General features: G+C 43.0%; 1 protein-coding gene across 1 annotated transcript in view; it reads left to right on the forward strand.

Annotated features, from left to right (window-relative positions):
* Positions 1 to 12,694, forward strand: part of zcchc24 (zinc finger, CCHC domain containing 24) — a 30,465-nt gene that overhangs the window by 906 nt on the left and 16,865 nt on the right. The window contains exon 2 of the mRNA XM_080848887.1: positions 3,187 to 3,387. Coding sequence (XP_080705013.1) covers positions 3,187 to 3,387 — 201 coding nt within the window. The remainder of the gene's footprint in view (positions 1 to 3,186; positions 3,388 to 12,694) is intronic.

Raw genomic sequence — 12,694 nt, forward strand, 5'->3', positions numbered from 1 at the left:
AGGCCTATAGCATACACTTGTGCTATTTGAAAATAATGGCACTCCAAAGTATGAGCCTCTTTTCACCGGCAACGTTTACATTTATTTCATTTAAAGGCAAAGCAGACCATTAAATAAAATAAAATTGAGCACAGAGCCAGGGATGAACGAGTACACAGGCAGTGGCCTATCCTATGTAGTCTGTAACATAATCAAGGCGGCGCCTGAAGAATGTGAGAAAGGCCCTAAGTTGAGCTTTGACAGGCCTAGGCTACAGGAGTAAAATAACTTAAGTCAGAACGATTTAGAAAATTAACAATGAGAGATAGACCAAGATATTCTCAAGCTTTGATTGGTAAGCTTAGTTTACTTAAAAGTCAATTGTTTCGTATTAACTTGATGTCGAGGTCAGCGTGCATGTAGGCCTACAGCACGTACGTTCGTCTGGTTTGTGGTCTGCATACTGATGAGCCTGGGTCACGGGGTTATATTTTAGTGGCCTACATAAGTGCCGATTCATTGCAAATTTCATCGGTTATTATAGTGGCTTCAATATGCAATGGAAGAATGCAAGTTAGTGGAATTTGCGATTGTTTGCAACATGCAACATGTTGAAAATAACTTCATCCCAAAACGCAGATTTGAATTAGGCTACCCTCCAATCTAATTCATGTAAACAAACATTGCTCGTAAGTGATTATTTTGCCGTTTTTTTTGTCTTTCAAGTTAAGCTCGCATAGTAATTATTTTTATCATTTAAAGGTTTAGAATGTACCTTGAATTAAAAGAAACGCTTCAGTATTTAGGCATAGTAATCAAGGTAACGAAGAACAAATAGCATGACACTAGCACCTCAAGCACTTTACAATTTGTTTACATTATTGTTTTTATTTCGTGTTAGACATGACATGTCATGTCAGTTGAACATCATGGAAAATGTTGCTCAATGGTGTCACAACTGGTCAGACAGAAAACCATTGTCATCTAAGAACATAAACCAGATTCAGTAACCTGAATCATGGGCATGTCTACTTCAAACAGATCAGCATACATATGGAATGGGTTTAGCCTAAATGATGTGCACTCATGGAATCTGGAAGCAGTTGTGAAATTGAGATTGTGGATTTGGGGAAAGTGTTGCCAAGTGAAATAAAAAAGCTTTAATTGGATGAGGAGTGGACATTGTTTTCTTTATGATGTTATGTTATGATGTGATGTCAGCATTATACAGTAATTGATGGTGTAAAACTAGAGAAGAAAAAGGAAGAAACTGCATTTGTTTGTACAGCCAGTACTAGCCATATAGCAGTGGGTGGATTGTTCTCAGCCTCTGTCATCACTTATCAAATCAGTTAGCCCTCCTTTAATATTTGTCTTTATAATAATCAGTATCAGAATGATGTGCTGCCATTTTACCCATCTCTGTTAGTATCTGGGGTTGTTCATGAAGCAGGACAGAGACACATTAACTTGCTAGGTGTCCTAGCTGCTGTCTGAACAGACACCAATACACACTGTCATCCAGCAACCAAAAGTATCTTCAAGGAATTCATCACATTGAGTAGAGATACACATTTTCCTCACACTAAACGATTACATAGCAAATTAGAAATATATGAGTTTATTCTATTTTTCTTTGCATACCAAAATTATATTGCTGTTTGTTTACATAAATACTATAACCTCAGAAAAGTAAATAGTCTCCCTGCTAGGAGGAGAAGTGTGCATTCAGTATGCCACTGCCTCTGTGGACACAACCTCCAGCTGAGGGCAAACTGTCACCTTCTCAATCAGGAGACAGCAGGGACGCAGCTCTGACGTTAACTGGGTTTGTGTGTGTGTGTGTGTGTGTGTGTGTGTTTGTGTGTGTGTGTGCGTGTGAGAGAGAGAGAGAGAGAGAGAGTGTGTGTGAGAGAGAGAGAGAGAGAGAGAGAGAGAGAGAGAGTGTGTGTGAGAGAGAGAGAGAGAGAGAGAGGAGAGAGTGTGTATGTGAAAGAAAAGAAGGTGTGCGAGAGGGAACGTCCCCTGCTGTGCAAGAGTGAAGTGACCATTTGCTTCATCGATGATAAGCTGAACCCTCTGAAAGTATTTTAAACACTTGGAAATGCAGGTCCCTCCCCACCTTTATCCCTTGTTTTGGTCTTTCACTTAATTTGGTTCAAAAGACAATTTTAAAGCGGGGTATAGAATTAGCTATATCGCGATGTATGTATTGGGCAAGAATGTTTAATGATAATGGCTAACACCCACATAGTAAAACATTTAAAGGAGAACAAAGCTCTTTGTAATTTGTTCTAAAAAAGAGCAAGATGAACTGATGTCTATACACAACTAAGACCCAAAGTTTTAGAGTGGGTTTAAAGTCAGTAGATAAATGGCATATGCAGGATCACTGGAAAAAAATAGCAATACAGAAATAATGTACACGCTGTTCTTCTTGGGTTTATCCTAGAAATGAACAGATGAGATACATACATTTAAGTTTTTTCCCCTTGTCCTGGCAAAGTAGCTTTAGGTTTGGAGGCCAGTTTGCTCTGCCTGCCAGGAGTTCAATGCTATGCAACATTTGACATCAACAATAACTAGCGTCTCCCAAGCATAACTTCATCCTCTCAGAGGAAGGCATCTCTCACAGGGCCAGTAAAGCTCGGCGTGCTGTAGATCTCCAGGTGGAGAGCATTGGCCTCTTAGCCTTAGTATCTGCTCAAATACACGGCACTCCATTTTGCTCTGCATTACAACATCAGGTTGACACAGGGCCTCAGTTGCTCATGGGTCTGCGGGAGCTAGTTTCCACTTGCTAACTTCTACTTTTAAATGTATTCTTATTTAAAAATGGGACAAAAACTACTTCAAACATATTTGGTAGCTTTCTGTGGTTTGGAGGGAGGTCCAAGATGTTGCTCATTAATGACTAGTGAATGGATGGCATTATTCATTTTAATTTCAGAACAACTTCTTCATTTGATCTTTACAAATGTGGGGCCTTATATTTAGGACAATAATGCAACGATGTGTATTCTCATAATGTTCAAATACGATTGCTAGCTGCTAAAATTCTCTCATCTAGTTTCTGATAACCACCTTGCTTGTCCAAAAAATATAAAAAATGACCAGACATTAAGGAATGCCATGTATACTGCTACCGGTAACAAAAACAGAGACAAATGTAGAGCTATGCTAACAGTCGTTATGTATTTTTCACAGGCCTTGAATAACAGCGTATACAAAAATGTCTCCCCCTACGGATCCCTCAACAACATCGTGGACGGGCTGAACTCCTTGACGGACCACTTCTCTGACCTCTCGCTCTCCTCTGAGCCGCGCAAGCCCAGCAAAAGACCCCCGCCCAACTACCTGTGTCACCTCTGCTTCAACAAGGGACACTACATCAAAGACTGCCCCCAGGTGAGTGCAGTCCTGGGCCCTGGGCTCCACGCGGCCAGCCAAGCAGGAACCAGCCACACGCCACACAGAGACAGCGGCAGGCCTGACCTACTTGCCAGACAGGCAGCCCTCTGTCCTGCTAGTCATGTGTATCAAGTTAATTGGGCGAACTACTGTACTCTGTGCTGGGCCAACCATGGACGCCATTGAATAATCCCTTTCTGCTATGTATATATGAGTTCTTCATGCGAGGACTCAATATAAGTAATACTCAGCATTATCTTAGCTCTTATACTTGGTTTAGTGCTGCGGTTTTCCTGCTGTGGGGAAGTGATAACACAATCACACATAGTTAGAGTGTGGCATAATCAGAAGAAATCAGGAGTGCAGTGTACATACAGTGAACTTATACAGTATAACTGTTACATGTCCCCAAGACGGTTTGCCGGGTAATGTATTTAGTTAAAGCTCAGCTCAACTCTGTAATTCTTTTCATGAGAATCATCAGTTAGGACATCATTTTGACATGCTATGCTATAAATTGAAGCATATATTGTATACATGATTCCTTGACGAACTGTGTGGGCGAGAGGAAAGTGAAGCTTCCCTTACCACCATTATATCCAAATGAGAACCATCAGTCTATGGCATAATGTGACAACTCTGTGCTTCCCACACTCATAACCCAAAGACACCCTTTGTCCCCTTTTTGTAACCAATATCTTTACTTAAGTAGAAAATGGTGTGATTTTGAGACCAAGGACACCATGTCATTGAGCTGTGATTTCTGTGGTTGTTAATGTTTCAAGGGCTTTTGTTGATACTTGATAGATAAAAACAGTGGGTGAGGTACTCTCTCAAATCCCGCCTTGAGTCAGAGGAGCCGTGGAATGGCAATGAATTCCAGATGTGGGATTAAAATGGCAAACCTCCCTCTATGAAAGATGACCAGAGTTCCCCATAGTTCACTAAAGGACTTGTCCAGTGATAAAACATACCCCACACTTGCGTATGGCTTACATCACTCCGCAATGTCTTCAGTGTTTTCATTTGCGTTTGTTTTGTTTGTTTTTGTTCTTTGAGTTTGTCTGAGTTTCCCCTTAGCCCCATCCCAGAGGATAGTGCATAGTTATGGTATATGCAGCATATGTGTGATTCTAAGCCTCATTTCTACTAATAATTCCTAACCGGTAAGCAGTAAGCAGTTCATATCTGACATACGGATTCGTTAACTTGAATATGTTGTAAAACATTTGTGTAAATGGCGAACCTTATGAAGAAGGTTGTGTGTGTATGAGGTCTGAGAGTCCTGATGGCAGTGCTGTGGAGAAGGTTGTGTGTATGGGGTCTGAGAGTCCTGATGGCAGTGCTGTGGAGAAGGTTGTGTGTATGAGGTCTGAGAGTCCTGATGGCAGTGCTGTGGAGAAGGTTGTGTGTATGGGGTCTGAGAGTCCTGATGGCAGTGCTGTGGAGAAGGTTGTGTGTATGAGGTCTGAGAGTCCTGATGGCAGTGCTGTGGAGAAGGTTGTGTGTATGAGGTCTGAGAGTCCTGATGGCAGTGCTGTGGAGAAGGTTGTGTGTATGGGGTCTGAGAGTCCTGATGGCAGTGCTGTAGAGAAGGTTGTGTGTATGAGGTCTGAGAGTCCTGATGGCAGTGCTGGTATGAGATCAGGGCGTCTGCTGAACAGCAAGAGTCCCGGGGCATAATGTAAATCTGAGTCTGATCCGCTGATTTGAATTTCAGCTCTTCCCTCACGTGCCAACGGAAACACAGAGGACAGAGCCCACGCCTCCTCTTTACAAACAGCTCAGAAATGGAGCTTTCCCTCGAGTCTCACATGAAAAGATTTACATAACGTTTATCATAGCCTCATAACCAACTTCATATTTATCCATCATTAACCATCAATGATATGACATGGACGGGTCTCCCAGATGGGCGAATCTCACGGGCGAAACACAATAATGCCGGACCCTCTCCGAGTCGGCCGTCTGTCTCCACTGCTTTAATGGAACTCAATTCCAGGATAAGCAGTTCCCTCGCTAAGAATTAGTCCCGTCCAGAGGACTACTGCGCCCTGCCAACACAAACACTAGGACCCAACTTCACAAGGACGCAGGAGCGAGACCTGTGATCCCTGTCCAGCACCAAGAATCACATTTTCATGCAGTCTCCTGACTACACACACACTCACACACAAACACACACTGTCTCTTCTCTCCCGCAGATGAAGTGAACAGTCCAGGGGCCACAGTCAGTTTAGAGGGCAGTGTAGGATTGCAAAACCCTGTTCCCCTCCCACATACTCTGGCCCTCAGTGGCAGATCCCTGTGGACGCGTTGGACATGGAGCAGAGGCGGATAGGGATCAGGAGAATGTCATGGCTGAGAAGAGCGAGGGAGATAGAAGAAAAAAGAGAGAAAAGGGAGGGAGGGATGAGAGTGTGTTTTGGGCCTGCCTGCTCCTCAGCGGTGTGAGGAGGGCTTGGGTGGCAGAGGGATGGATCTGGCCTCTCCTCCTCCACCGTGAGCAAGTCTAAGGGGGGGGGGGTAACAGGCTGGCTGGGGCCGCCCACGCTGGAGAGGACGCTCCTCTGGGAACACTAGTGAGTAGAAAGAAAACTACAGTTGTTGGCAGCTGGTCACCAGCGCAGGGGCCAGCGCCTCAGCCAGCCACGTTATGTAAACAGTTTTTCCCCCCACACATGGAGGCAGATATGCCCTGTTTGTCATTACCCATATTTCCATTATCCATGGCTGTGTCCGTGGGTCTGGGTTCTGCTAGTTCCTATTCTCACTATTGCTGTCCTGTGGTTTGCTTTGGCTTTTTATCAGTTGTGAAAGGAAAGGATGGACACCTCCTTCCCCCCTACTACATTCCCCATGTAGAAAGATTTCCTCATGGAAAATGGCTTTGATGGAATGCAGGTTGTAGCACTGTGTGAGTGCCTCGCCATGTAAGCTGGGCCTGTGAGTCATGTCCTCTGTAATGCATGTCCCATGCCAATGCCCTTTTTTGTGTGGTCCATTTGTGGTGACCCGGGCAGACATTTAGACCTACTGGTCATTTTATTCCTCCCCACATCCATGGGATTCTGGTTAAATCAAATTTCACAGATAGTCCTTGTCCCAACAGGCCCAGCTTCTTTAGGGCAGCAACAACTGGCAGACTGACACCTCAAATGACATTCTATTTGTGTGATGCATATATTGTTTCGTTCGGGTCCCCGTATATCACCATTTCTGTTGAAGTAATTTAGCCGTGTAGGTCTGTAACTGCTGAAGGGTCAGAGGACGGAGAAGCATCACACTTAAAGATGCTGTCTGCGGTTCGGTTTCAGTTTTGTAAAAGGTTAATGATATTTGAGTTCAACAACCTATCAAAGTACACCCCTCCCTCCTGTGCATCTGAATCTTGATTGGCTGGGATTGTTCATGGCTTGGTCCGAGTCACTGTGTTTGTTTCCCATTTACAGAGCCAAGGCTCTTCAAATACCAGAGTTTGTTTTAAGCGCGTACACTGAGAGGACAGCTGGAGGACCGTGCTGAATTTGACCAAAAGTGTTTGGGATTAGAATGGCGGACTGAACCTATAATCATCTGGGCCAATATGTCTAAAGGGTGAGATGAAGATGAGCAAGTGCTGATCAAAAACACATGAATCCCATTGGTTTGTGTACAAAGCTCTCTTTATTCATACCGCATAAAGCATCTTTTGTTCAGATTGTAGTTACCACCATGGAATGTGTGTGTGTGTGTATATATATAGCCCAGTTTCTAACTTTAGTTTTTTTTTTGGGTTCCTTTACAGCATTGTGTAGCCTGTCAAGAAAATTCTAGAAGACATAATTACTGTGAAAATGGAGACCATAAGTTAACTTCCGGGTCAGACATGTGTACAGTACCTGTAAAGGTTCTGTAAATACCTTTATGTGCAATAGTATCAGATTTATATATTTGTCATGACCTGAGTATCCTCTCACACACTGTACATAGCTTCGGCCTATTAACTGATATATTATTGTCTTATAGAATTACTCCCAAAGATTGTGTCTTTACATACAAAATATCCAAATTGGTTAAAAAACTGTTTTTATATATATAAAGTATAGAAATAAATATACAGTATATGGTAAAAAAAATATCTAGTTATTGGGCTTGCCCTTGTTGATTTCCCACTTCCACATGTTCAGCCTGTCTTCTTGACATGGTGGATCTCCAGACACATTGGCCTTTCCTCACACTGAGGCTCCATATGGCGCTGGATAACTCCTGCCTGTAGAGAGCGCACAGGCTGTCAGGAATAAAAGTGTTTAAAGGTGGGAAATTCAACAGCTCAGAGGTTGGTCTTGACAAATGCCAAGCCAGCACAGCATGTTAGGGGGGGGATTGTCAATCTTCGTGGCATGCCTAACTGTTTAAACAAATGCAGATAGAGGTCTTTGAATTTGGTAGTGTGTTAAAACGACAAAATGTGTTAGGTGCTAGTTTAGGTGAGAAAGGCGTAATCTTTTGTTACTGGTGGTGTTGGCCAAGGCCATTCAGAGGGGTTATGTAATGCTGAGAATGGGAAACATCAGCGTCAGACGGGCAAATTGTGTGTTTGTAGGAGGCTCTTCTATTCCATTTCTAAAAGCAAAACAGCTTGATGTCAGAGCCAATCACAGTGGGTTGTGGAAGCGGTTGCTTTCTCGCAAGTCTCTTGCTGTGATGATTGCATAAACGCAGTTGGTAATAACCCAATTCCTCTTGTGTTACCAGCATCCAACTGAATCATCAAACATATAAGCAATGGGATAACCAATGATGTTTTACTGAGTGTTACATCATTGTTGACTCTCAGAGGCACAGTTTGAAAACAATTAGTCCCTGCAGCACAGGCACACCCAGTTTCCTGGTGTGTGCCTCAGATAATAAAACCTCAAACTGAATCTGCCATATTCTCTTAAACTTAAACGCACGAACATGTTGATGATATGTTGCTGAGCAGTTGCCCAGTTGTGCTTTTAGAATGGGTACTCTGGGACAAAATCATTATTTGTAATGTTGCATTAACCTCTGAGCTCAGTTTGACCTTTGAACCAATCATATGGTATTGCAAGGTCTACGTAATCATTTGAATGAACTCCACACTCTGAAGCGTCTTGACACGCTTTGGCCAGTGGACAGAGTGTGGCTGTGTAAATCATGTGTTTACATTCCTGTATCTCTCAGCCAGCTGGGTAGTGTTCCTCGCAGGCTATCAGTCAGTCCCACAGAGAGAGCTGATAAACAACTTCAGATTGGAAAAGGACCTTGCAATTTCTCTTTTTTGTTAATTAAATTGGACATGGCAAATTAAGTTTGTTTCCCCCCCTATTTTATGTTCCGGGCTGTCAAATGTTGTTTGTCTGCTCGTGTCCACTGGCCATGGCAGAGGGTGACTGAGACAGGGACTGCATCAGGGAAAGCACATTGAGAACACTTCCTCAAAAAGGAAATCAAAGTTAGAGGAATATAAAGAGAGGGTTTCCTGCCAGCTGGTTTGTGTTCTGTACAGGAATACCATTCTTCCTCTTGGTCTGCTGATACAACAGTCATCACACTTCCCTTTGCTATTACCAAAGACTGCAGCCTCTTCCAGGAGAGGCCATTGTGTCCCTCATCAAAGGCCCATGCAGAAAGGAAACAGAACATATAGAGAGGGCTTGTATGGTGTCACTTGAACTACATTTTGAAAGCACATTTTGAGTAGAAGGAAAAGCACTGTTTTTACATAAATGAATGTAAGAGGTGAAAGCTTCACAATCAAGTTGAAATGGACCATAGGATCACCTATATGAGTCTGATATGAAGTATTAACAAGCCAACAAATGTTCTGGGAGAGATCCGACGTAGGTATTTAACTTGGACAGCACTTGAATACTGAAAGGCTACTCTCCTGATACTTTATCCCACAGACCATATAGGGCAGTCATCCACTAAACCTCAAGTATTTTTTTCATAAAGGTTTTTTCCTTTCATAGAAGGTTTCCTATAAATTAAAATGGCTTTTGACCAGGAAGCTTCTAGAAGTGGAGAGATTATTGCGTGCAAAAGTTAATGAAAGAAAACAAGATTCTGAGTTTGGTTCCATGTCCACTAAAAACATTACTTAATCCAGAGATCACAGGGAACCTTGGTAATTCTGATTAGTGGATTATTTGTCTTAATGTTTAGGACTAAGAGATTTTGTACAAATAACAGTGCAGAAATCCTCCCAATATTGGGCTTTTGTGTTGAGAGAAGGACTTTCTTCAGTACAACTGGTGTCCAATGACATGCTGGTCCACCAACAAATATATTAGGCTATTATTTTCTAAAGGATGCTAGTGTTTGTTTGTTAGCACATCCAGAACAGTGGTTCTGAATTGTCTGCCATATCTTCTAGTCTTCAGAGAACTAGTTTGTGTGTGTGAATGTGCCAATTTAAGTACAAGAGACACAATGACTGGTGGATGTGAGAGCAAGAGTTCTCTGGCGGGGTCAGAAGGCAGTTATGACTGTTTAGCAGCACCAACCCATAACAGAGCACAGACAAGGACCAATACAGTGGAACCACCCTCACACCTAGGGCGCCAACTCATGTAAGTACATAACTTATCGTCACGCAGGGGGACCAAAATAATGGAGGTACACTAGGTTCTGTGGTAACAAGATAATGGGAACTAGGTCTTAGGACCAGGAATTGTAAGACCTAGTCCTAAAGCAGAACTGACCTGACAACAACACCAATAAAATGTTGGTGATCTTACCTGATTGGATAGGCAACAAGTATTCAACACAACAGCAGATCGATTCAGTTTATCACACAAAGATGCCATGCCATACCGTGTCTACCATAGTGGATAAAATAAAGGATCACTCCAAAAACAATTTCATGAATCAGTCCTGTAAATCAGTCCCTTAAAATATACTAAACTATTCCATTTGGGACTCTGATTGTGTGCATGGTCATGGAACATATGGGTGAGGTCAGAAACTAAGGAGTGTGTAAAGCGGGAGTTTTGAGTTTCCTCTCCGTGTATGGTTCAAGGCCAATTCAAAGTATGTGCATGTAATCCCAGTAGGATAATGGTGTCAGGTTAGAAAAGAGGATGTTAGTCACCATGCAAGATCTTACATCTGTGTGAAGCATACTTAACAACTTAGTGGTGTGGCGAAGCCAACTACCGAATACCTAACCATACAAATATATCACAACAGTATTGTTCAGTGAACAAACCAAATCAGTAAATGAACAATGACCAAAGTAGCCATGTAAATGATAATGCCCTGCCAGCTAGATGCGCCTAATTATTGCGTCAATGAGGAATACGGGGGCCTTGGTGTGCTGCTTTTTTAACTGGCGATTCTGTCAATCATTGATGAGCCAGGCTGGGAAAAGATGTGGTTCTGATGTTGAATGAAGTCTTTGCTGAGCAGTGTTTCGGAGGAAACTGGTCGCCCCTTTAATCTCTTTGCAGATAAGTTAACATGGTCGTCGACGTGCTAACCTGCTATGTTGCGTGTGCGCCACCACGGTTACATTTCTCTTGCTTTGCTCATAAACAAAGTGACTCAGTAAGCTGTGCTGCCATGCCGCTGCCTTATAGAAGAGTCATCTGTGTGAGGCAGGATGCTGGGCACGGAGGGGAAAGGTCAATAGGGGAGATGGAGCTTTCTTGACCAGGTCAGGGGTGTGGTTCAGGTGATTTCAGTTTACAGTTACAGTGACAGGAAGTGATTTGAGGATAGGTGCGACGGTTTACGTGATGGCTTATGTTTCACAGTAAAAGTTCCGTTTTAAATCACAGAATGAACAAATTCATCTGTGGAGTTCCAACAGTGTCTTAACACACCTCTGACAGACCCCTGTCACATCCCGCGCAATTACTATTTCATAGGAATTACACACACGCTCTGACTCAAGCAATGATTTTTTGACATGATGGACAATGAGAAGTTGACCTTTCGTTGACAAGGGAGAATGTTAAGCAGTACTGAATGGCAGTGATGGCACAGGCGCGCTAAGCCAGCCAGCGCAGCGCGGTCACGTCATGAGGGACAACAGTGACGGCTTTGTGTGCCGCCATGAATCGGCACTGTCAGGAAAAGACCTTGCGGTGGGAATGGCCAATGTTAATTAAGGATCCCATTGTTTGTCTTTAGGATCCCCAGACGCGGGGGTCAGGAAGTCAGCCCATATTGTCCACTCAGTGGGGTGCTGACTGCGGCCCAGTGGAGCCCAGCGGAGCCTGAGACCTCTTCCTATTTAATCAGCGCTCAGTCCGTTTCATATGAGAGCGCGGGCCGTTCAACAGCGCCGGTGTTGTTGTAAATTGTGAGGGATTATGCTGGGGGCCTATAAGGGCCAGTGCGCTTCATTTATGTTAGAGCCCTCCCTCTGTCAACAGGAAGATGATAGTAGAACGTTGATCCACCAGGACAGTGAAATTGCAGATAGAGCCTTCAGAATACTTCACTGTGCAGCATATCAAACAGCAGGATACTCGTGGTTCCCACATTTTTGTAAGTTTGTTTGATGAAGGGAGTTTGTTGACCTTTATCTGGTTGTTTCATTTATTTGGTTTTGTTTGTTCATTCATCATTACAGAGCAGAAGTGATATTTATTTGCAGTCCCGGAACAGGAGAGCTATGAAATGGCCATAACCCCCTCATAAGTTTGAACTATATCATTTTTAGAGTCAATAATTTAAAAGGAATTCGTGGTTGGTGTGCAAAGGGTTTGGTTTGTGTATGTTGGGAAGTTAGTAAAGGGTGGGTTGAGGCTTTTGCAATTTCATCCTTTGGTCTTCCCATAGATGTGCCACTATGAGGAAGACAAATCACAAAAGGTTGGGCAATTCAGCACATTACAATTTATGATGTTGAAATTACATAGGAGATGAAGCACATAATGTATTTCAACTTGAGGAAAGAAAGATTTACCACACGTTTGAGAACAGTTGAACTGAACTATTAAGTAAGTGAACCATATACGTATTTTGTGTTCAATACTTAGTGTTTCATTTCAGCTAACAGAGTTCGGGGCTGCATACTTCCTCTAAAGAAACTGCCTTTAGACTCCACTGTCTACACTAGTGCCAAGACATTCACAAATCCTGGAATTTAATTGGAGGGCTTTAATCATGTGATATAAGGCCATATAATAATAATATAAATATGCGTCATTTTGTGTTTCCACCAAAAGGCAAGGCTGAGTCATATGAGCTGCTGCCGGCCAGTGTTAAAGGAAACCGCATGGAGATGCTGGGGCAAGGACATTGTGGGAATGTTTTGACAGTCTGACCTGTGATGTTCATCCCA

Source organism: Sprattus sprattus (assembly GCF_963457725.1).
Source record: "Sprattus sprattus genome assembly, chromosome: 12".
NCBI classification, from domain to species: Eukaryota; Metazoa; Chordata; class Actinopteri; order Clupeiformes; family Clupeidae; genus Sprattus; species Sprattus sprattus.